Below are 25354 nucleotides of genomic sequence, written 5' to 3' on the forward strand. Positions count from 1 at the left end.
ACATATGGCTACAGCCATAATGCTGTAATGCTCCTCTCCCTGGATGTAAACAAGCAAAGATGACAGATGGCTGTATCTGGTCAAATTGGCACATAGCCACTTGACTGGAGCCCTGTGTAACCAGCTCAGGCATGTGAATGTTAAGCTGAAGAAGGACCAAAGGCTGGTGCTAGCACTGGTAATGTTAGCCACACCTAGCCAAATCAAAACATATCAAATTGCTGTTAAAAAGTTTCAGAAGATCAACAACTCTTAGCAAGGATTAGCAACAATTTGTCCAATTCACATAACTCTGTACAACCAGTTATATCAAAGACATAAGCTGGGTTTACTTTGTATTAAAACTGTGCAGCTCCTTGTTATTGCTGTGATCCGGCTCTGTGCAGACTCATTTAAAGGGCACCTCTTTACACAGTTACACTAATGACTGATGGTTTCATTCCCTTGTAATTGGTTCCTGAGGCCTATAAAACGGTTCATTAATAAGAGGATTTAATAAGGAGAAAGAGCCCATAAATTTTGCACAAAAGGCCACTTATACAGTTAGCAGGCAAAAATGATTACTTCAGAACTGTGCAATTAGAGGATACACTCTCAGGAAATAAAGAAGATATTCTGCATATTGAACAGAGCAAACAGCTTTGGGAAAATATAATCTGCATGGTTTGCTTTGATTGGAAACCACTTTAGAATCTTTAATCTTACAGTTCTTGTTGGAGATGATCGCTCTTTACTTGTGTTTCTTCTGTTCAGCCACTGTCAAATTAAAGCAAAATGCAGTCAAATTAATACTCATCTAAAATAGACTTGAAAAGTCAATGCTCTAAAACTCAATTCCTTCCACATAACAAGGTCATGAGTCTTAATATTTGCCACAGCTAATTCTCCAACGGGATTAATTCACAAATTAACGCAGTAATGGCCACATGCATCAGAATCAATGTAGCTAACATAGAATGACACTAAAGATGACTAAATGACTGCACTGTCGTACCATTGATCATGCTCATGTCCTTCTGCCATCACAGCAGCGCTCTCTTCCAGGTGATTTAAACTATGACAATGCTTTTACACAAAATAGCCTTTAAAGTTTCTTATAAACTGAAGCTGAAAGCATTCATACGAGGCGGCAGCTCAAAGCTCAGGATTTTTTCAAAACTTCAAAACAACTGTCATCATTTTTTTTTTATCTTTAACAGTACATCACAGAAAGTTTATGATTCTTTCCTCAAACCTTGGTGGATCTCTTCATGGTCATTAATGAGAGGCAACAGACACATAAAAAATAAAGAATGCTGAATTATGGGGACAATAAACCCAACAACACCAGCAACAACAGCTCCTTCAGCAAGCATCTGAACTGGGGATCCTTACAGTAAAATTACCCTGTGCAGTAAAATAACCCTGCCACTAGATGGCAGTGGAAAGGCATCTTCAAAAAGGAAAGAAAAAGTGGAAGCATGCATATTTATGCATTAAAGTGGGGAACATTTTTTTAAGTTTGCATGCAAAAACAAAAAAAAATCTTGAAGCACATAAAACAGCCCAGATTTTGTTATGCTCTATGTCAGTGACAGAGTCAGACCCATCCAGATTAAACAGTTCATCCATAGTTTATCATGTATTTTAAATGCAGATGCATAATTAAGATGCCCTTTTTTATGATGCATCAAAAACAAGTACATACAAGGAGCTCTATTATACCTGCACTTCATGCCAAACCTTAAATGTACATGTCTGATTCTAACATGACTAAGTGCAACAAAAGAGTCACCTATATGCTACATATATATACACAAACATTTTATGGGTAACTTTATAGAGCTGGCAGCTTTCAGATAAAACCCCTGTGAGATTTTAAGAGTTAACAGAGTGCAAACAGGCCCTATAAGGCAGCCTGTGTCTCTGTCTTCAGGGACTCCCTCTTCACTACAGGGAGGACGGTTTGTGTTGAACGCCACAGCAACGGGCTCATGCTCCAAAAAAGGAGGGGAAACATTTGTCGTTGTCTCTCCTCACAACAGAAACATACACAGTGAGACACTGTTCAGAGGAGAGAGATACCACCAAACACACTGCAAACAGAGGTAAGAAAAAAAGCTGCTGCATACGTAAGAGGAGAACCATTTCAAACATAGTGCTTCCCCAAAAAAATACCATTCCCCTGATCGTCAGAATTTACAACTGGCATTGTGTGGGGCCTCAATTACACAGCCTTATATGCAGGTTTTATCCTGGGTTGCTCATTTTCAAATTATCTATTTAATGGGTTTAAACAGAACAGAAAATCACAGGAAACACAGGACTGCATAACGTGTTCACGTAGCTCCCAGCATTTCCTGACCCTCACAGCTTTAAGTAATTATGTTTTTACATTTCAGGCAAACATTTTCCAGCTGCAGTACAGGTAGACGCTGCACCATGTGGGGGGATAGTTGGAGTTATTGTCCTTGTTCAACCATCTTCTCCTTTTTCCCCTCAGAGAAGAAGTGCAGAAGCATTTTCAGGGCGAAGGACTTGTACTAAGCTGTGTTTTACAGGCCCAATGTACAAATGTTTTTGATTCATTTACATAAAACAGTGGTGGACTTTATCAAATTAATCTAAATGGGCTAACTGCCATCTGATTGCAGATGCATGTAAACACAAAGACAAAGAAACTAAAGGAATATGCAAATGTATATCAGTCATTACACAAAATACTATGCAATATCAATCCTCATAACAATGGAGGCTGCTTCCTATGCCAACAATTCAAACTTAGTCAAAACCCTAGACCTTATAAAACACCGACATGGTCTCTGTGTCTTCACTCATTGTTTTCTGAAGAGGCTTTTTGAGGCCCAATCATTCCATGAATCTAAAAACAAGCAAATAAGTGAAGCTCAGGCAGGCTTTTAGCCTCCTAGCCAGCAGCGACAACTCATTTCTGCAATATTAAATAATTTCTGTGACTGCCAAGAGAGGGAACTGTTCCTCCAAATTGGCAAACTTAAATATAAACTGAGAGATAACGTGTTAAAACCATAGACTGCATAAAATAAACACAAAAACAGCTTCCTTTGTCACTCATGAATGGATGATAACATTTTGTAGAAAGGTGTTTTTATAGGTGTAGATATTTATCAAATCACAATCCTATGTAAAAGTGAAATACTGGTGGTATGCTTAAACTCACAATGTGGTCATAGCTATCACATGGTTCTTACATGTGTAAACAGTAAAGAGGTGTTGCATTCACTGGACCCCATTCAATGTTGTACAAACAAAAATACAAGCTCTATCAAAACACTTCATACATCCATCCATTATCTATAATGCTGGATAAGCAAGAGGCTGCAGCCAAATCCAGCAGTCATTGGGCGAGAGGCTGGGCGGGTTGCACCCAGGTCACCAGTCAATCACAAGACTGACACTTAGAGACAACCAACCATTCACACACTCAGCTATGGACGATTTAGAGTGACCAGTTAACCCAACGAGCATGTGTTTGAACTTTGGAAGGAAGCCAAGTACCTGGAAGGAACCCACGCATGCAAACTCCACACAGAAAGACTCCTACCCCAGGGATCTAACCAAGATCCCGTGAGGCACCAGCACTAACCATTGCACCTCTGTGCAGCCCTCCACACTATATTTAAGATGATCTGTTTTTTCATTTACATAATCTAGTGAGTCATATCAACATCTAACTGGGCCTTACTTTGGGTCAAAAAAAAAAGAGCTGCCACATCCAGGAACACTGCAACTCATATCATGAAAATGATAAAGTTGAAGCCCTGATCTTAAGTAGTTCAAATGATGTGAAACAGGAACAGAAAAGGGGAAAAAATGTCTCTGTTTTGCTAAATAGCATAATGCCAATACCTCAGCTTGAGAGGGAGCTGTGAAGCACTTTGTTTACTCTGAAAAAATGTGCACTGAATGACTGCAGTGACAGCATATATTGTGCTGATTGCTTGGCAGCATAATAAGATTCCTATGGCGCACAATTAGGAGCCAAGCATCTGCAACAGGAGCCCATTTCTCTCTGTAAGGTCAAGTTCACCCAGGCAAACAGGACGTTTTCTTCAAACTTGAATATAATTAAACAGAACACAGATAAGTTTAAGATTAGTTCTTATTATTTTATAGTCTGGAGAGTGTCTGACTTGCGTTAAGATATTTGCTTTGTCATGCAGAGCTCCATAACTGATCTGATGCATGTTGACATTCCACATACCAGCATGGCATACCTTTGTAATTAGCAGGTGAAATGTCTCTTGTTCAGGTTGGAAGGATTTAAGCTATTGGGGTTTTATTCAGATATAATTTAAGTTTTTTTTTTGTTCAGCAAAACATTCATAAAAAGCATTAAACCATGACTATAGATCTAATGTAATTTGTTCTGAGTTTTCTTAATATGTATTTGTGGCTCGTGTCTTGTAGTAATTCTGTATTGTGCAGTTTCTGTAGCTTTAAAAAGAAGTGACCTCATCAACTTTGTACTGAAGCCAGGACTCCAAATGAGAAGAAAAATACTGCCTCCCTTATAAGGAAAGAACCTTTTAAGAGTGGATACCCCGTGCTCGTACTCTGTACTGCCTGTCAGTACACTGAACAATCACTTTCCCCCAAGAAACAAAACAGTTTCCACTACTTTCAAAAGAACCCAGAATAAAAATCACATTTGATCAGACGCAGGGTAGCCTCTAGATTTAGAGTTTTTGTCATGGTGTTGGTATGTTTGCTTTTTTTTTGCCTTATAACTAACAGACTTGGTTTCCCATGAGAGGGGTTTGGAGGTATGTTTGGAGCTCCAGATGAGGAGGACTGAGAGTCACAGATGTCTTACAGTGAGGCTCAATCTCATCACATTTCTAAATTTGACAGAAAATATTTGACAGAAAACTGGAACAGAAAATGCGGAGGGCATTCCCTCTCACAGAGAAAGAGGCAGACCTGTTGCTGCCAAGCTCTGGCATGGCACTTTACAAGGGTTATATAGGACCATGCAAAATTACTTTTCCAAACAATGCTCGAGACTTTAGGGGGTACTTATTCCAAGATAGAAAAATAGGCTTGGGAGGCTGCAGTGAACATTTGTGACTTATGCCATTTCCTAATGGCAGCTTCTTCCACACAAACCCCTGGTATAAGAGATGATATCAATTATAATATACTTCATGTTTTGTATTCAAAAATCAGTCTCTTAAACTCAAGTGTTTATGAGCTCATCTAAAGCGTCAGTGGTTGCGTATCAACTTGCAGTCTATTGCATGCCAACATATGTGAAAGTAAATGACACTGATCATAAGAAATCACATATTTAACTTGAGTTTCATTTTTCTTTAAATCTTCATCGTCATCTTCCATCAAAGACTTTCTTCTGGTGGAGTTCTGAAGTCACAGGAATGCAGCTTTGGAAAAACATTTACGTTTTCACTACAAGTTGATGAGAGATCTGTGCGGCCTGAGTACTTTTGACTGTGAACTGCCATGCCAAATATAGAGTCTCTTAACTCTTTAAAATAAAGACTCCTGGCTTTACTTTTCAGAGCACAGCAAAAAGATTCAACTTAACCTGAAACAGCTGCCCATACTTCTGCATTTATGTGACATCTTTTGTAACTGAATGTTACATTTTAAGGACCAACATATGCCATTTAAGACCGGGTTTATGAGAATAAAGCTGCAATTTAACTTCTGAATGTAACCAAATCTATTAGAATTTTTCATGATACATACACAAACTAAGAATGTGACTGTACACTATTGGAACTGCACTATCTAGTGATATGCAACATGTAAAACACTAAAGACACCTTAGTCCTCAACATAAGGTAATACACAGTGAATGTAATCACTGAATGGCAGACATTAGTATAAAGAGTTGACATGAAGATAATGATGTACAAATAAAAGACCAATTTTAAAAAACATAAAAATCTCAATGTGTTGTTGCATGTAATTAAAATTTGTAAAGAGACTACATCATGAAACCTTTGAGTGTGATCTGTCATGTTCATCATCACATTATCTTGCAATTCAAATGTTTAGCCAAAGTGGCCATAGAGTTAACTACAATTTGCTTAGCCTAACTTTATATTCTATTGAAACGATACTTGCATCACATATCTTAGCTTTGGATGACGTTTGTTATTGCTATAGTTTTGCATTGATACACCTCCCTCTCACTCCCCAGGTTGCCTCAGTAATACGTCGCTTTCTTGCTGAAGTCTCTGTGAGTGATAACAGATCGAGCTGCCCTCAGCTTCACACTCCTTCTCGGCCTTGACCATATAAGGGTCCCGAGGAATCTAGAACCAAAACACAGCCAACGCGCACAAAAATGCAGCCACACGCACTGCTCCCAGTGAGTCCTCTCTCACCAAACATAGTTCAACTTTTTAGTGTTTTCCTTATGATGAATAAGTCCTAAAAACTTTTACAAAACTAGGGAATATCATCAAAACTAAGACTTAATAATACATCGGTTAAACTTGTATCTTTTTTTGCAGAAATACTCATCTCAGATGTTTTTTTAGTACAAACTCTGGCGTAATTCTCACTCATTATTTGGACAAATAAGAGACAGACATACAGATAAATACCTGGGTGAGTATTAGGGGTCTATAGGTGTCCCCCTCTCCCTCCCGCAGGGTGAATCCCCAGGGTGCACCACCACGCAGCGTCACGCAGATGTAATCCCCGGTGCCCATGCTGCGAACAGCTCCTCAGCCAAACCTCCACAGCGCGATCATGGAGCTGTCAGCCGCACCAGCTGCACTTAACAGATACCACCTCCACCCCACCACACCGCTGTATTATCCCCATCATCTGAGCTCCTCTCCCTGAGTCCAGCCCGCTCAGGAGACGTCACCACGCACGGACCCGCCTGCAGCCGTCGTTGCATGCAACTGGTGGTTTGTCATGTTGAGCTCGTGGATTTGGATCTCACGCTCTGACATCCCCGAGCTACAGCATCCTAATAAAGAGAGGACGACCAATGGTGCTTTTATAACTAAATATCCTCTAAATATCCTGGGTGAAAGCTTTGGAGACCTAAAGACTTTGAATAACTCACAACAAAAATAGCCTTCAATCAGTAATATCAGTGTATCAATGCATCTGTATTAAGTAATCCAATCTTGTGTTTACAAATATTGCAAAATATGTTCTCGTAGCTTACACTTCTAACTATATTATGATTTAGGGTCGTTTAAAACACTGCTAAAATAGTTAAGATATTTTCGTTGTTCCTGATAGCAATCAATGTTGAATGAAAATTCCTTGTTACTTTCTCCCAATGGTTTAAGGACTGTATTTGTTTATAGCCCGTGTAATAAACATATTGGGTCAGCACTTTTCCCATCCCATCCCCAATCAGTAGTCATTTATATATTGGATAGATTATACACTGTGCAATACACTGTGCAATATCCCTGCCACTTCAAAATTCTATATATAATACCTTCATTCGTGCTTTTGTACATAGCTAACTCTTATTCTGCGTTTCTGTACTTATTATTAATCCAATTGTATTGTTTTATTCGTATTGTATCTTATTTTATTCCTTCTTTCTATTTATATTTTGACTTTTTTCATACTGTGTAGGTCTAAGAGATAAAACCAACCTAAAATAGAATAAATTAAAAGATCCCACCCCAGCCCCAACCCCACCCCACAATCCTAAGGTTAAGAAAACAATATATGCAACAATAGTAATAAAAGCAATAAAAATAAAATAAATAAATAAGAAATAAAAAAGAAGTTGCTGAACGAACTGAGGAAACGCTCTCATGATATCTTATGAGGAAACACTGGAGGTAAAATTAGTGATCAAACTCACTACTAATGAATATAACCTGCGTATGTTACATTTTTATAGGATAAGAAAGCTTTAAATGTAGATATAATAATATAATAGGATAGTGAATGGTTTCAGCACAGGTCGATATCTCATCATTGATTTGCTGACGTGTATGGGTTCCCACTATTTCACGCATGCGCACAGCTCCAGGCACGACTCAACCTTGTTAAGTTCGCTCAAAGCACGTCACGCAAAACCGGAAGTTCAGTTGTTTACTTTTCACCGTAAGAGTATAACTTAATGGTCATTAAAATAATGTAAAGGTGCATAGAAAACTGGAATCACTTTAACAAGGTGTGAAATAATAATTTTGAAGAAATTGATATTGCGGCTTTGACCAAAATCATGTGTAAGACAGTTTATCTCTGCATCAAACTCTTATTTTGAAATATAAGACCGGAAGTTATGTGCCTCCCTGTACACGTCGAAGCTGGTGCTAGTAACCAACACAGCGACCGGCGCTGTAGTGGAGTTTGACGTGGCACTCTGATTTCACTTAGTAGACAGAAGAGAGGACTCTGCCCAATATTCAGGTAAATATCACCACGACTCTATTTACACATGCAGGAAAGAAAGAAAACTTTTATATAAGATTGATAACGATGTAAGGGTTTTTTCCATGTCTGAAATGTACCCTTTTCTGGTGCTGGGGAAAACTTTGTAGTAATTTCCGCGTAGCTAGCAAGATGTTTTCCATCAATATGCAATGAACTGTGGATGAGCTGCTGTGCTGTCATGTTGGATAAGTTTATCAGCTGTCATTTCAGCAGAAACATTGAACTGTTATGTGTGTAATTACATCTGGATGTGAATTGAAGGAAGGCAGGGATGCTCGGATGTGTAGCCATCATAACGGTCTTTGACGTGGCAGTCACAATTAACCATTGAACTGAGCAATTCATCCGTTTTATCTCTTTCCTGTTATACATTTTATCACAAGTGTATTATGTAGTAAAAGAGGGGGTTTCACTTAGTTGTAAATACGCAGCTGTTATTTTTGTTGACCCAGCTGAGCTCAACTTTTAGATGCTTTGACACCCAGAATAACCCCACAGGCCCACTGCTTTCCTGAGTCTTGGCTCACTACAGATGACTTATCTTTGCACACTGACCACCTGTAGTCCAAAACTTAGATAAGTGAAATGTGTAGTTGACTGAAAGTGTTTTAAAAATAGCACTTACATCAAGCCAGTAGCTTCTGATGATGCTAGATTTAAGCAAACGTGGATGTAAACATAGCAAATAAGCTTATAAACTGTCATAGACCTATGACTCAGATACTGAAACAGACAACTCGCGTTTAAGATAATATAAGGAAGGAGAAACCTCTCTTATCTCTCAAGAGGCAATGTCAAAAGTCCATGTGACAGAGTGTTGATGACTGTATGAGGGCAAATATCACTTGCTGTTGGTGTGGCTTTATTAACATGCTAGATACATGGTAGGAAAGACATTTATATTGTGGATGCAGTGCTGACAAATGGAAGGTTTTAACACAAACAGATGACCTAAAGACAGAAAGAAAACTGAAGTAGAAACACTTATGTATACCTTTGAACTTGACAGGTTGTCAGACGGATTCATCCTGGCATGAGAAGGCCCTAACCGTCATCCTATCATCATGAGTCAACAAGGTTATGTCGCTGCACCCCCCTACTCCCAAGCCCAGCCAGGGATGGGGGGCTATCAAGGTGGATTTGGAGCTGGTCCTGCTCAACCCCTCTACGGACACTATGGGGGACAGCCTCAGGCATTTGCAGCTCCACCCACAGGTAAAACACTACTGCTAGGTTGTAGCTTCTGTCACTTAACAAGTTTGATCTTGCCTCCCAGCAAGATTGGACCATTCATTCTTGAATTGTAGCTTGTGTTGTAAAATATGTTTTATGTAACAGAATTAACAGAATGGCTTGTACGTCAAGTACAGGCAGCAAAAGGAAAGGTTCAGAAACTTTGGTGGCTTTATTTAAAAGAAGGTACCTAAAAACATCAACACTGCCCTGACTTAATGTGTGGGGTGGACACAATTAGCTGCACTGAAATCAGAATCTGTCTATAATCAAGTATTATAGGGCAAACTGGATGATAAGCTATCCCCTTTAAAGCCACTTTCTGGTGCCTTGAAAAGCATGACTTTGTCTGACTCTACCTTTACAAACCAAACAGTGTATACCTGTGATTTCTACATGGTACACAAATAATGTCTGTTACTCACTGCAGGTGTGATGAAACCCCCGGTGTCTACTGCTGCTGGCATGCCTCCACCTCCAGCATCCAGTCAGTACAATCAAAACATCCAGCAGAATGGCGCACATCCACAAAGGTAGCATCTTCACTGTCTGACACCGAACTGAAGGATGTTAATACATGACTCATTGATCAAGTCACAGTTAGTTGCAGTTTATGAAGTATTAAAGGCCACAGGAGCATGTTAGTATAATCTTGAATGCATGTTGAAAATGCCTCAAATCATGACCCTCACTGTGCCATGTGTACATGAACATATTTTCTTACTCCAGATACCCTGCTCCACCTGCTTCCTCTGCTTATGGACAACCTCTACAGTCACCATATAACAGCGTGGCCTCACAGGCCCCGCCTCCAGCACAGCAGCTCACCAATCAGATGAGTGCTATGAACTTGGGCAACTATGGTAAGATTGCAACTGTTAGCTTTCTACTTGCTATTGATATAACAACAGGGCGTGACAAATATTTAATCAACAAAGCAGCTTTTGTACATTATCATATATCAGCAGAGGGGACGAAACAAAGACCAAAACACTGACTGCAAGATCGTTTTACCTTTTCCTTGCAGCTCCAGGTCCCATGCTGAACCCTCCTCCTCCAACACAGCAGCCATTCCAAACAGCTCCTCCTCCAGCGATGGGTCAGCCCCCAATGCCTCCAGGTCCACAGTCGCCCCTCATGTCCCCCCAGATGTCTCCACCACAGTCACCCCCAGCGAGCATGGCGATGGGAGGCCCAGCGATGGCAGGCCCAGCGATGGCAGGTCCACCAATGGCAGGCCCACCGATGGCAGGTCCACCAATGGCAGGCCCACCGATGGCAGGTCCACCAATGGCAGGCCCACCGATGGCAGGCATGGGTAGACCCTTTCCTGGACCACCTCCAACAGGCCCTGGAGGTTTCCAGCAGGCTGGTCCTGGAGCTGCCAGTCCACTGGGATACCAGCAGCAAGCAGGTCACTATATCAGTCATAGGAAGTGTTCTGAAAGAGATTTAAGAATTTTTTTAAACATAGAATAAAATGAGTTACATTCTGGTAGTGATGCGACTACCCTGTCTTAAGCATACATTGTAATAGTTAATTGTAAACACCACATCAGAGAGGTTCAATTAAATTATTTTAGATCGTCTTTTCATGCCGTTCATCTTTAGAGCTTGAATCCACTCTAAGCTTTCTCTGCGTCATAGAGCTTTTTTGTCAGTTGAATAGGAGCCTGGCTGGACCATCAGTCTTTGTCTGTTTGATAAACATGAAAACAAGATGTTCTCAGTTCTAATACTGCCGCAGTTATTTTAGTATTTATTATACAGCTAAAATTCAGTCAAAAACACCAAGCTCTGCTGCACCCAGTTCTAAAATACCCAACGTTCATTGTGTCTTAATGCACAGGTCCATTTGGGGGACCAATGTCTGGGCCCCAGCCAGGAATGCCAGGGGGCTTTCCTGGAGCACCAGGTGGACTGGCGGGACCACCTCAGAAGAAACTGGACGCTGACTCCATTCCCAGCACAGTGAGTGGACTCCTAATCCCTGTGGGACTGTATACATTCACATACCAACATACTATATATGTCATTCCACATTTTCTGTCCTGGACTAGCAGATTATTAAATGAATTAGATTATTTTAGACACATCTAGAGGCCTGATTGTACAATTATGCATTACTTGTTTGTTCCAGACTCAAGTCATCGAGGAAGACCAGGGGAAACAAGGAGGGCAAGTCTACAGCACAAACATCAGAGGACAGGTTCCTCCTCTGGTCACCACAGACTTCTCAGTACAGGATCAAGGTAAGTCATATGAAGACTCTGAAACTCCTCTTCAAGAACAAAACACCATAGTAGCTGTTATTCTGTAGCAACTGTTAGTAAGCATCTCATCTCATGTCTAACGGAGCGATACCGCAGGTCTTTTCTTCCTGCAGTGGTCAGACTCTATAATCAATAATATATATATATATATATATATATGTGTGTGTGATTTTAAGATCTGTTTATCTTTTATCTCTTTAATTTTGATTTAAATTTTAATTGCTAATAACTTTTTAATAATTGTTAATTTATAGGCTCTTGTTTGCTTAATATATTTCTTTTGCACTCTTTCTACTCTGTTACTGTAACACTTGAATTTCCCCATTGTGGGATGAGTAAAGGAATCTCTTATCTTATCATCCCCATTAAAGCTGCTGTTTTTCAACAATTTCCACATCTAGCATGTATAGATGTAGATCCCGACCACATCAGTACAGTTTACCACATCAGCTGCTGTCATTATTAGGCCTGTCAAATTAACATGCTGGTTTCTATTAATTAATAAAATCTTTAAAAAAGTACACAGATTAATGACACTGATGTCGTATATCACTGATCGTGCATGCATCCACAGCTGATGCTGAAAACACAGGCTATACAAAGAACTGGCCTTCATTTCCACAAGTTGTATCCATATAGGAATAACAATCCACAACGGATTAAGTGTATGTCACCCTTTGACCTCTACTCCCCGACCTCATACACGTCTTACATGCTGTGGAAATTGATTTGTAAGGAGAAAAACTTGTGACTTATGGAATATTTTGCTGATGAGGACAGGGAGAGACAAACATAGGTGAGGTAATCAAGTGTGTGTAGAGGGCAGGGGTGTGTGTGTGGGGGGGGCTAGTTTGGGGATGAACACATAATAAGGTTAAAACGGGACACAGGAATCATGAATTGGGATTAATTAATCACTATGGCTGTAATTAATCGGATTAATTATTCTAATTGTGTGATAGTATGAGTTGTAATTCAAAGGTTTTGGCTGTTTGTGGTCATGATTATTCGACATTCAGTGTTTAAATCCATATTAATTATAAGAGAGTCGTATCAGATGTTATGAGATCCACATTATCGACCCTTCTTTTTTCATATCCTAGGCAATGCCAGTCCCAGGTTCATGCGCTGCACCACCTACACCCTCCCGTGTACCGCCGACTTGGCTAAACAATGCCAAGTACCCCTGGCTGCCATTGTGAAACCCTTCGCCAGTTTGCCAAAGAATGAGGTAAGTTATACATAACTTAAAGTAACACATCTCTGGTTGTCCTGCCTGAAACAGAGAGTTAAAATGATAATCAGAGGCTGAGATACAAAAGACAGAGAGAAATATTTTTTAAAGGAAATTATTAATGATAATTTGCACAAGTGCCCCCAACAGATTTAGGCTTATTTCTAGCTATGTTGGGAAGCATTCATCACTTGAGTGGGCTGTGATACAGCTTTGCGCCCAGATTGTTGATGAATTTTGTCCCGCTGTGTATGTTTACACATATTTTCGGTCAGTTTGCACTCTCCCATTGCACATTCAGAGTCCTGAAAGGGAAGAAAATCACACAATGCCGAAATCTTCGAGGGTGGGCCTTAGATTCTATATACGGAAAACGCTGCATGCACAGAACATTCAGCGCACAAGAAAAGCAAGTCTTTACTTGGTCCTCTGGACACTGACTCATGAAAAAAACAAGGAAAACTTACAGGATTTCTGTTGTAGGAGAAAATAAACATTTTAACGTGGAAGAATTTAGCTACATTCTTCCACATAAAAAAAAACATGTTAAAATGTTAAAGCACTTCCTCTGTCTAAAAGGCCTTCATTAACACGACTGCTTCCTCTCATACGATAAAGGATGCAGTATAGTTTGTACTGTTTGTATACCGTTTTACATTTAAAGGACTATTGGAGATAAGACTTAAGTTAAGGAGGGTGAAGATGCTGCTCTTCTGCTGTTAATTTATCCTGTTTCTGACCCGTCCAAGAATCCTGTCTTGGATCCTTTTCCTCCACTCTCAACTTGTCCCAGACAGCAGTTGGCCTTTTGAGGCACTGTTAGCCTTTTTAGGTAATGTTAGCCTTCTCTCATGTGGCCTGAGGCTAATTAGCTAATGTGAGATCTGCTGGGACCTCTGGAGAAGACAGAAGGTTTAAACAAAAGGAGTCAAACTTGAGTGTTTTCGAGCAGCAGGGAGCACATTCACACTGCAGTTAGACTGAAATTGTTAAAATGAGGATTTTCTCTAAAAGCATGCTGTTGTGCTCGGGGTGTTTTGTGTGGTGATCCAAAAGGTTTGGTTCTCTTCAGAGGGTAAACCACCTAAAAGATAACATAAACACTTTTACTCTGCACCTTGAAGTCTCTGGTCTAAAAATAAACCTGGCTCGTCTGCATGTGTCTAAATGGCAGATGAGTTCATTTAGAAGTAATGTCGTGCCAAAGCTTGCAGAGTCTCTTAAATAAATCAGGTTTTGACAGTCTCCGTCATCTCCAGTGTCATGGTGTGTTTCTTTAAAAGCCGGAAGATAGACAAATGTTTTGTATATGAGAGTGCAGTGTGTGTTTGGGTGCCATGGAATCACAGATGCTTCAGATGGAAGACAGTATGCGCTGGACTATGCTCCAAGTACAGGAAATATTGCAGGGCTGAGTATGGGGAATGTAGATACTTAACAACCCATGGAAAAACAAACACAATCATCCATACATTATGATTTTTGTTTCCGTATAAGGAACTCGGCTTTTTAAAACTTGTGTTCTCCTGTGTAGACTCCTCTTTATATCGTGAACCATGGTGACACAGGACCGATCCGCTGCAATCGATGCAAGGCTTACATGTGTCCCTACATGCAGTTTATTGACGGAGGACGTCGCTACCAGTGTGGTTTCTGCACTTGTGTCAACGAAGGTACAGTATCATCCTTAACTTGTTTAGCAGCAAGAAAAAGACACCTCATACTATGCTATGAAGGAACAGTATTTTACAAATTCTGAGGACTAGACATTTCACTTTTAATTTATCGTGCTTGGTTCTAAGTTCAGTTTTGTTTTACACTAGTTCCCGTCCAGTATTTCCAACATCTCGACCACATGGGCCGGAGGGTGGACTTCTATGAGAGACCTGAGCTGTCTCTGGGGTCCTATGAGTTTGCAGCCACCCTGGAGTACTGCAAGGTAAGATACAGCTACTGATAGATCTGTCAGCTATTAAATCATATATATTGTGCATATTAAGATTATCACAAAATCAAATAAAGGAACATGATCTTACATGTTTAAGGATGTAGTCCAAAAGTAAAGAGCCCACTGTGCCCTCTCTTAAAAACCAAATCCTAAAAAATCTGAGCTATACCTTTAAGCAAGGTGTGTGCATCATGATTCAGCTCCAAACAAGTCATCTTTTTGGCACTCTCTTATTGACTACGTCCAAACTACACAGGACAGAGAGTTTTCAGCTATGTCCAAACACAAAACAATAGCAATAGCTAAACGACTGCGTGTCCCCACGGAGGCTGTGGTTTTCGGGAACGACATGAGAGGGTTCAGAGAGAGCGGGCAAAGCTGAGTCACTCCACTGTCCTACTTTTTCTCTGTTTATTAGGATTTATAAACAGCCTCTGCAGGCCAGATATTAAACAAAAGCCTGCAAGGTGAGTGTCTTGTCATGGGTTGTAGCTGTGGAAACATAACAATGTTGTACTGACAATCCCCCCTACAAACACACACAAACACACACAAACACACACAAACTACTGCTCTCCATCCAGGGATTTACAACTGTCATGGTTCCCTCACAGCTACCCTTACTTATAAACAAGTTCAAGAAACTCTCTGATTCGAGCTTTCAGCAAGCTTATTCAAGAGCTTTTGTATGCACAAGGAACATTCTTCCTCATTTCCTGTGAACATCAGGTATTTAAAGCCATGTTAACTTGAAAAAATGTCCAAACAGCGACCGATTTCACCTTCTTCCCACACAGAACAACAAGGCTCCAAACCCTCCTGCCTACATCTTCATGATTGACGTGTCCTACAACAACATTAAGAGCGGACTGGTCAAGCTGATATGTGAAGAGCTTAAGACTCTGCTGGAGAATCTGCCCAGGTACGCTCAAGACATCAGAGAAATACAGAATACCACAAACAAGTTTAGAGAGCTTGAGGACCTGTTTGAAATGTAGAATCCATTCTTTTCATCAAACATGCACACAAAAGGACTTCACCCAGGTTTTCTAGCCAAGGTAACTATTTGTTCTCCTCAGCTGGATGGTCCTGGCATGAAGGTTTGCCGATGGTGGGTATCTGTTCGTGAAGGCGCCAAAAATGGAGATATTATTGTGCAGACTCTCTAAAGGCATCCAAAACAAAATCTCTGCGTAAGAGACAGATCTGACTTTGTGGTAAACATTAATCCAGAGGGATGAGTTTGATGTATCACACAGAAGAGGATGAAACATTCACCTTGTTGCTCCTAGAATAACTTTATTTTCTTCGCTCCATCTCATTAGTGCCAGCAGCAATACACTCTGATCTGTCCTCCACCATGACATCATCCTTAAAACATGCACTAGATAAGCCTCCTCTTCAGCTGTGTTTAAATCTCTTTACTTTTGTTTCAACAGGCGCTCACATTAAAGCATTCAGACACTCTGAATTTTATGGTTCATGTAATTAGGTATTTGCTTAATGCATCTTTAATTCAGTGAAGATAAAAGTCGGCATTGTAGACACAGACATGTATTTTTAATCACTTACAAAATATGTGATTTAAAAGCACTTGTGACTTACAGTCTTCGAGCAGCTGCGAGTTCACCTGTGGCATGTGTATTTTTTTCAGTAACCGTTAAAAACCACATTACATGTTCTTTAGTGTGTCTGCATGATTTAAGAAGCGTCAGTAGAGAATGCGTCTATATCAGGATCATGGTTTAATGTATGGTTTTGGTCCCAGGTTCACGCCCCAGCTGAGAGTGTTCTGGTATTTGTCAGCAGTTTAAACGTCTTCATTTTTCAAGTGCCATTTATCCACTACAATCAAAAGACAGTTTTGGCAAACAGGAAGTTTTACAAGTCTAAATGTTCTGGATAATCTCCTCAAAGTTCAGTCTGTAATTTTGCATGAATCAAAGGAGGTAAAAGTGCTCGGTCGTTAGACTTAATGCAGTCCAGGGATTTGCTTTCTTAACGTAAAAACAAAACTGTAGTCATTGTACACCAAGTCTGAATCTGGGAAAAAGAATGAGGATATAAGTACTTTTAATTATTAATGACTACAGTTTGAATGACCCACCTTTCAAAGAAAATTCCTTAATAAAGAACTGAATCATATACTCCTTCCCAGAAAACTTAAGATCTGATGAGGAACATATGTAGCGGTTTACTAATCATGAAAAGTAAAAGGGGTTTGTTGTTTCCTCTCTGTTTACTCACATGGACTTGGATTGTGTTACCCAGTAGCAGCTCTTTCCTTCCCTCCTTTTGGATCACTATGTCTGGCGTTAGATTAAACAATAATAAACACATCCATGTTGGATGTCCACTCCAAAACGACTGGGAAACAGCCTTTCTGTTTGACAGAGATGTTCCAAAGATAACCCGATTATTATTTTGTGATTTTATTCCAAAAGAAGAATCTAAATGAGTGTCACTGAGCTTCTTTCCTTTTTTAATTTAAAGCAGGGGTGTCAAGTTCAACATCCTGAAACTCACTGATTCTTGTTCCCTCACCAGAGAGGACGGTATGGAGAGCTCTGCCATCAAAGTGGGCTTCGTCACCTACAACAAGGTCCTCCACTTCTACAATGTGAAGAGCGCTCTGGCCCAGCCCCAGATGATGGTGGTGTCGGACACTGCCGAGATGTTCGTCCCGCTGCTCGATGGTTTCCTCGTCAACTACCAGGACTCCAGGGCTGTGATCTTCAAGTAAGACACAAAAATTTAATTAATAGTGTTGATCTCCTTCAGGAGAGGGAATTTTCTCTGGAGTTTAAACTCATTTATTTTTGTATCACTGGGTCAGGAACTGTTTGATTTGGTGTTTTTTTTAAGTGAAAAATTGCTTTTACTTTTAACTACTTATCATTAAGCACTAAAATACAGTACACTACAAACAAGCTGAGATAAAATGACTAAGCAATAATCCTGCCCTCTCTTCTCTAGCCTGCTGGACCAGATCCCTGACATGTTTGCCGACACCAGCGAGAGCGAGACAGTCTTTGCCCCCGTCATCCAGGCTGGTGTGGAGGCATTCAAGGTTAGCTGCAGTGTGACGTCTGTCAACACTAAGGGGGGAGTGGGGAATCATGTATGGCTGCTTTCGACTGTTGTCTTCGGAAAGTGCGAGATCAGACATCGTTAGCACTACTGGACTCCTCTTGTTTGATAAGAAGCTGCATTTCTCAATCTAAACACTCTCCGATGGTGTGTAAACTCACTCAACTCACCAACTCAGAGATCCTCTTTTCTCTCTTCCTGATATGTTTGTGTTTACTTTAAAGTCCAACAAACTTTCCCACTGATATGAGGTCAGTGTCTTGGCATGCATTGGAGGAAAAGTTCACACAGCTTTTAATTGGAAGCAGTTGTAGTATTACACAACAGCAATGAGCCTGAGACTTATTTGTTTATTCATGCCAGCTCGTGTTCATATTGTTGTTCAGGGTATGGCTTACAACTTTATCTGTTCTTTAGTTTATTTGGCCAGCAGGGCAGACCTTTCTCAACACAGTTTATTATTCCAAAGAGAACTGCCTGGCTTAGTGATTTGAATGTAAAGCTACAAAAACAAAGTCAAGAACATGCTACACACCTTGGAGTTATTGAGTGCTTTCTGTCTCCCCTGCAGGCAGCAGAGTGCAGCGGGAAGCTCTTCATCTTCCAGTCCTCCATGCCCACAGCGGAGGCCCCCGGCAAACTGAAGAACAGGGATGACAAAAAGCTGGTCAACACAGAGAAAGAAAAAGTGAGGAGCTTGTTTGTGCTTGAATGTAAAATGAAATACTCCAACTGTGACTGACCACTCACTCACCCTCTGGTTTTCCCTCAGACTCTGTTCCAGCCTCAGAAAGGAGTGTACGAGCAGCTGTCAAAGGACTGTGTGGCACAGGGCTGCTGTGTGGATCTCTTTATCTTCCCAAGCCAGTATGTGGACTTGGCAACTATGGGTGACGTGCCCTCACACACCGGAGGCTCCGTCTACAAGTACAACAACTTCCAGGTACAACCTAAAGCATTTTATAAGACATGTTTAACACTTTAAAGCCACAACGTTTCAGCAGTTTCAGCTCTTATCTCTCTTTAAAACACTGAAAGTCTGTAATCTCTTAGTATTTGACTAAAATCTGAGTTAAGGTATATTGAGTAGCTCTTCCACGTGTGACAACACTGCCATCTGCTGGTTCAACTGAGCAAAATACTTGTTTCTGACTGACTGACATGTTACCAGGTGGAGACAGATGGAGAGCACTTCCTGAGAGACCTGAGGAAAGACGTGCAGAAGAACATCGGATTTGACGCAGTCATGCGAGTCCGTACCAGCACAGGTAAAGCACAGACTGACGCCTTGGTAAAGCTTGGTAATTAGAAACTCAGAATTCAATTTACTTTAAGCTTTCTTTTTCCGTGTGTGTGCCGTCAGGCTTCAGAGCCACAGACTTCTTTGGTGCCATCCATATGAACAACACCACAGATGTGGAGATGGCAGCCGTAGATTGCGACAAGGCTGTGACCGTAGAGCTGAAGCATGATGACACGCTCAGTGAGGAGACGGGGGCACACATGCAGGTATCTTTTATACATTTGCTTTATTTAAGTTAAAACCAAATACTTATCAGGAGCATAGACTGTATAAAATATGGACGTAGTATCTGTGACGTCACACATCTGTTTCTGAAGCGCGGTTTTGAGGCCAATCGTCGGTGGCAGCCATATTGCTGCTGTTGAGCGATTATGTGGCAAAGAGGCGGGCTTTGAGCCTCCTGGCCAACAGCTACAGTGTTCCAGTGTCAATCAAGTCAGCTGTGCCTCTCATTGGAAGAATTGTAATCTAAATATCTTTGAAATTGCTGCATCAGAAAAAATTCACTCCCTGTACAGTGTGTGTCAAGAAATGAGCTATCCAGACTACACTTGTCTTTTGTACCAGGCTGTAAACATGTGTATTTCTGCTGTAAAGATCGGCTTTTTTGAATTGGTGTGTATGTGGTTTCCGGTACTTCCGGAGCCAGCCTCAAGCAGATCTTCGATCACCTGCAGTTTCTAGGATTTCTGCATTGGATTCATATTTTTAGACTGGAGGTTGCCGCTTGATCAGGAGCCAAATCCACAACTTTGGTTATAACTAATGTTTGGACTCTGTTTCCCAGTGTGCCTTGCTGTACACCACCATCAGCGGGCAGCGACGTCTCCGCATCCATAACCTCAGTCTGAACTGCAGCTCACAGTTGATGGAGCTGTTCAAGAGCTGTGAGACTGACTCACTCATCAACTTCTTTTCCAAATCAGGTAATATCATTTAGAATATAAAGTGTGCGTTCTAAATATAGAAGGTTGCATTATGTAACTAAATGCATAAAATATGTATTTCATCTCCTCTTATCTATGAACTGTCCTTTATTTCATGAGGGAGTCGCTCAATGCTGTCAGCCCCCTGCATCAGGGGATGTAATTTAGTGAGGTTTCATCCTGACCTCAGCTGAATTTACCCCATGCATCACTTGATAATCTGCTCATGCTCACAGACTTATGAGAAAAAGAAATATGACTTGATAAAATAAGGACCACATGTTTCACATAAAGCACAGATGAGCCTGTCTGTAATCTGCACATAGCAAGCCTCAAGTACAGCTTTGTAACCTCTTTCCCTGGTCCCGCTTTTAGCACCCCCCCCCTGTTTTTTTACCTTTCATCCTTTGTGTTTTATTCCCCTCCTCATCCCTCGGTCCTCTTCCGTCTTTAAACTTCTTTTTTTCCCATGCCCACTCAGCTTATCGTGCCATATTGAACCAGCCGCTGAAGAATGTGAGGGAGATCCTGGTCAACCAGACGGCCCACATGCTGGCCTGCTACAGGAAGAACTGTGCCAGCCCGTCTGCTGCCAGCCAGGTCAGTGTAGTGCAACACCTTGAAGGAACACTGTTGCACTCCAGCTTTGACTTTAAGTTAAAAAGAACATGATGTATGTATTAGATCACTTACACAAAATAACTATATACACCTACCTCCACATAAAGCTGATCCTGCCCAGTGCCATGAAGGTGCTACCGGTCTACATGAACAGCCTGATGAAAAGCGGCCCCTTGGTTGGCAGCACTGAGCTCTCAACAGACGAAAGAGCTCATCAGCGGCTGTCAGTCATGGCCATGGGGGTGGAGGACACGCAGCTGCTGCTCTACCCACGTCTTGTCCCACTGGTAGGGAACAAACTCCAAACACTCTGCTCCTCATTCACCAGCATCCTCCTCAGTTCGGTCTTGAAATGTGTTCTTGAGAAAGTTCTGATGAAAAAATTCATGACCAGGTTCTTGAACTGCAGAATTGTTTGCACCTGTGTTCTTCAATTGAATACCGTGTCCTTGTAAGTTTGAAGCTTGGTACACACCCCCTCAATGCCCATATAAGGGTGTGAGTCATTCAGTGTAGAAAAAAAGGAGCAGAAATCAAGAGATACTATACATATGAATATACTTGGCATTGGCATTAAAGGGAACACTAGACGGGGAAATTTTTCTGTAAGGTTTGTCAATAACTGCAGGTACTTTGTGTTTTTATTTTCAGCACAATATGGACACTGGCAGCGAGGCCCTCCCCGCTCCGGTACGCTGCTCAGAGGAGGGTCTGACAGACTCCGGCATGTACCTGCTGGAAAACGGCCACTCCATGTTTCTGTGGCTCGGCCAAGCGAGCCCGCCAGACCTCGTCCAGAACATCTTTAATGTGCCCTCCCTCGGCCACCTGCAAGGAAACATGGTCAGAATAACGAAACATGTTCAACATATTTACAAAGCTGTGAGGCAGAATCTGTGTTTAGAGATGGAGGATGGAACATTTTCTGTCCTCTGTGGTACCTGGAGGTACTGAAGTATGGTCAGAGAATGTCTAGCGTGAAAGATGCCTCTTCACAAAGCAAGATTAAACAGATGTAACCTTTGAATAAAGCTGAACTGACAGAGTAATGATATGTATAAAAGTCATAACAAGTCCAGAGCTAGACATTTATTTCCAAGACAAGGTACTAACACCACGTCAAAATGTGCAAGAGAAAAATATGAGAAAGATGTGATTTCTATGCTTTTAGTGCCGGTGACTTATACCCCCCTTCTCTTACACCTTCTAATTGTGTTTTCCAGTGTTCACTGCCAGAACTTGACAATCCACTGTCCAAGAAAGTCCGATCCATCATCAACGAGCTCCTCGAAAAGAGGCCAAACTCTATGAAGGTATGATCTCTTGAGAAACACAACAGTCCCCAAAAACCCCAAACTTTCTTTTATTTTCAACTAGGAGAAAATGATACATTTAGACTGAGGGAACACATGGAAATCAGAGGGAAGGTTCATGTAGCTTTTAATGATCTTTGTCTCCCTCTAGTGGAGCTTTTTGGTACTTACAACCCCTGCAACACCAGACACAAGTAAAGGTTTTTCAAGCCACTTTTTATTACTTGTAGAACAACAATATATCATATAACTCTTTAAATATATGGCTGAAATGTGTAACAGTTCAAAAACGTAGAATTTATTTAAAAAAAACAAACAGTTCAGTCTGATTAACCTCCAGTTGGTGCAGTTCATCCACATGGGTCTATCTCACTGGGTGAATTAGAATAACAGGTACACATGGGACATGGCTGGTAAATGTAAAATCATATCCACTGACTTTCCTCCCCTTTCAGCTCCAGATCGTGAGGCAGCGGGACAAACCAGAGATGCTCTTCCGACAGTTCCTGGTGGAGGATAAAAGCCTGCACGGCGGAGCCTCCTACATGGACTTCCTTACCTACGTTCACCGAGAGATCAGGCAGCTGCTGACTTAACTCCTCCGTGTTAACACCTGTGAGAAACCTGGCGTCTGACTGACCATGCATGAACTTCACAGGGTCGGTCTCAGTTGGCTGCATTTTAATCTTAAGAGACGATCCACAGAAAGAAACTTTTTCACGTGTTTGACAAAGACTGAGGAGAAAGAAATGAGGAGCCAGAGAAAGCTTTTTTTGAGATTAACCAGCAAGAGTCCAAAGCTGCCTTTCTGACATTGTTTAGTGCACACACGTTACAGTCTCCTCAAATAACCGCTTGTCACTCAAAGGGCCTCTGGAAGAATCAAACGATGAACCCATCCGGTATTTCTCTCAAAAAATACTCTGCGTGATGGGCCGTGGAGCTGGGATGACGTCAGCACCCGCAACTTGAGTGCATTTTGGCATAAAGCCTGCTGGCATAAGCAATACAACATACATCTCCACTGTGCGCTCAGTATACATTTCACTTTGTAGTTCTTGTGGTTAGGATAAGGGGTTATTTGGGGGCGATGCTGTAGATGTTTGCTTTCAATAATAATCAATAAAGTTGCCAGTCTTTGTTAAACACGACTTTCTCCCATTGTAGACTAAATATATATAAATATATATATGAGGAGTTGCAGCAGCTTTGTGATGCAAGAAATCCTCAAAGATATGTAACAGTATTTAAAGACGTCTCTATTTGATCACACTTTTGCTGTCCCTAATGGAACAGGTATGAAGATGAAGATCCACATAGTCTATTTACTAAACCGGGTTCTTCTGAACTTAGAGGAAAAAATGCCAAAATGAAAGGAACAGCTGCCAATGGGACACAAATCCTGTCCATGAGTGATTCTAAGTGTTTGATTCACTCATTCCTTCTCTCAAACATCTCATTGTTTGACTTTAGGTTGAGATTTTATTTCCACTGTGCAGGGATGCAGGAAATATTGAGTTAAGGTCCTCTGAGGGTACAATAGAGTGAATGCTTCTGCTGCTATGCATAGATAACAAATCATCTCCTGATAAAATATGTCTTTTTTTTCATCGCTGCATTATTCAAATGTGGCCAGAAAATGAAAAGGATGCATAAGGGAAACTTATTTAAATGTGTAATGAGGAATAGGAACAGACCGCTAACGATGCTGAGAGGCATCAAAGGGAAAAAGTTTGAGGACCAAAAAGTAAAACTTTCCAAAACTGGCACATGACTGTCAGCCGAGGCTAAACGTGACGGTGCTTCAGTGTGAACGAATCGCACAGTTCAGTTACAATCTGAAGCTGTAATCTGCTAAATTATGTGTAGCCTAATGATGACGCAACATTCCAGTCTTGAGTTTCAGCATCATATCATATAGCAGTGCTTGCTTTTAGGGCTTCATTATAATTCATGTACGCATTCAAGAAATATTTGTGTGAGTGTGCCCGATGAAAAGTTTGTTTTGTACAAGAAACACTTATGACCATATGCCTTAAGTTGATGTTGTAATTGTTGAAAATATGTTAAATATATATGTCCTTGAGGTCTGTGGCTGATTTCATTCTTCTTGGTTTGTACACAAACTTATCTCAGGTTATTTGAGTACCTTACTATTTGAAGTTGGAGGAAGTGATTTAAATTAAACTGGAAGGATGAACGGTTGTTTTGTGAGTCAATGTGGACGTTTCATGTACTTTTCATTCCAAACCCTTCACAAATCTGTCCGTATTAAATTGTTGAAAAAACATCTGTTGCCCTTTTTTCTTTTAACCTCGTAGACAACACAAAGTAGATTACTTATGATCTGACAACAAAGGCGAAAGATTCAACCAGAAACATTTGAAGAGTTAATTTTGCAAAGACAGATATCTCTGTTTTATACATATTCAAAATAAAAATGTGTTTTTAATATAGATTTTTAATAGTTACATTTTTTAAGATACCTCTGATTAGTAATGTCATTTTGACGTAGTCAAAGCAACCCAACTTCAATTGATTGATAATACCTAAAGTTAGTAATAGAAAAAGTAGGTTTTTTGAAACATCTTTTTAATTTTTTAAAAGTGAGTTATCTGTTTTTGCAAATGAACTCTTCATTTTCTCACATTCAAATCAGTGTAGACAGAGAGAGAGAGCACTGATACATTTAAGGTGACAATAACTATTATGTCCTAGTGTGTGCTGTCTTTATTTCACCATCAGGGGGAGTCATATGATTCCTCTTCACCAAACATAATGTTAGAAAGCTAATGGTTCATCCAAAAAATATTCAGAGCAGGTTGCTTTTCTTGTCAGACTTTTGGGACAAATTCTATCATTTCATGTTTGATGTTAGCTGTCTTAGCAGCATATCTTATTCATCACTTACACTCACAGAACTTAGATTGTCATGTTTGTTTAGAGTTTAAAAAAGTAAGTTTGTCCCCAACTTTTATGTTATTCGCAGAGGCCTTATGGAAAT

The 25354-nt window shown here is 40.6% G+C and overlaps 2 protein-coding genes across 3 annotated transcripts in view; one reads left to right on the top strand and one right to left on the bottom strand.

Annotated features, from left to right (window-relative positions):
- The window catches only part of LOC117807374 (synaptopodin-2), a 25470-nt gene extending 18629 nt beyond the window's left edge, over nt 1–6841 (bottom strand). Inside the window, exon 1 of the mRNA XM_034676641.1 lies at nt 6594–6841. Within this exon, the coding sequence (XP_034532532.1) occupies nt 6594–6701 (108 nt within the window). The 5' untranslated portion in view covers nt 6702–6841. The remainder of the gene's footprint in view (nt 1–6593) is intronic.
- A 1433-nt stretch (nt 6842–8274) lies between these two features.
- On the top strand, nt 8275–23501 carry sec24d (SEC24 homolog D, COPII coat complex component). 2 transcript variants are annotated; one of them, XM_034676643.1, is made up of 24 exons: nt 8275–8385; nt 9419–9624; nt 10073–10175; nt 10372–10505; nt 10670–10924; nt 10955–11056; nt 11492–11613; nt 11783–11894; nt 13019–13146; nt 14684–14822; nt 14973–15088; nt 15895–16019; nt 17645–17836; nt 18074–18167; nt 18759–18875; nt 18960–19130; nt 19359–19455; nt 19551–19696; nt 20278–20416; nt 20898–21016; nt 21145–21324; nt 21689–21880; nt 22261–22350; nt 22806–23501. In XM_034676643.1, the coding sequence occupies exons 2-24, from the start codon at nt 9474–9476 to the stop codon at nt 22944–22946; spliced, it is 3165 nt and encodes a 1054-aa protein (XP_034532534.1). In that variant the 5' UTR covers nt 8275–8385; nt 9419–9473; the 3' UTR covers nt 22947–23501. The 2 variants fall into 2 exon arrangements, with proteins under 2 accessions (XP_034532534.1, XP_034532533.1); XM_034676642.1 differs by having other exon boundaries at nt 10670–11056.
- Nucleotides 23502–25354: the final 1853 nt, after the last annotated feature.

This window comes from Notolabrus celidotus, chromosome 23 (genome assembly GCF_009762535.1).
Source record: "Notolabrus celidotus isolate fNotCel1 chromosome 23, fNotCel1.pri, whole genome shotgun sequence".
In the NCBI taxonomy this organism is placed as follows: domain Eukaryota; kingdom Metazoa; phylum Chordata; class Actinopteri; order Labriformes; family Labridae; genus Notolabrus; species Notolabrus celidotus.

Coding starts and splice junctions, on each gene's coding strand:
- sec24d (XM_034676642.1), top strand. CDS start 9,474: ATGAGTCAACAAGGTTATGTCGCTGCACCCCCCTACTCCCAAGCCCAG. Junction 15,089..15,894: donor CCACCCTGGAGTACTGCAAG/GTAAGATACAGC, acceptor CTTCCCACACAG/AACAACAAGGCTCCAAACCC. Junction 22,351..22,805: donor AGAGGCCAAACTCTATGAAG/GTATGATCTCTT, acceptor CTCCCCTTTCAG/CTCCAGATCGTGAGGCAGCG.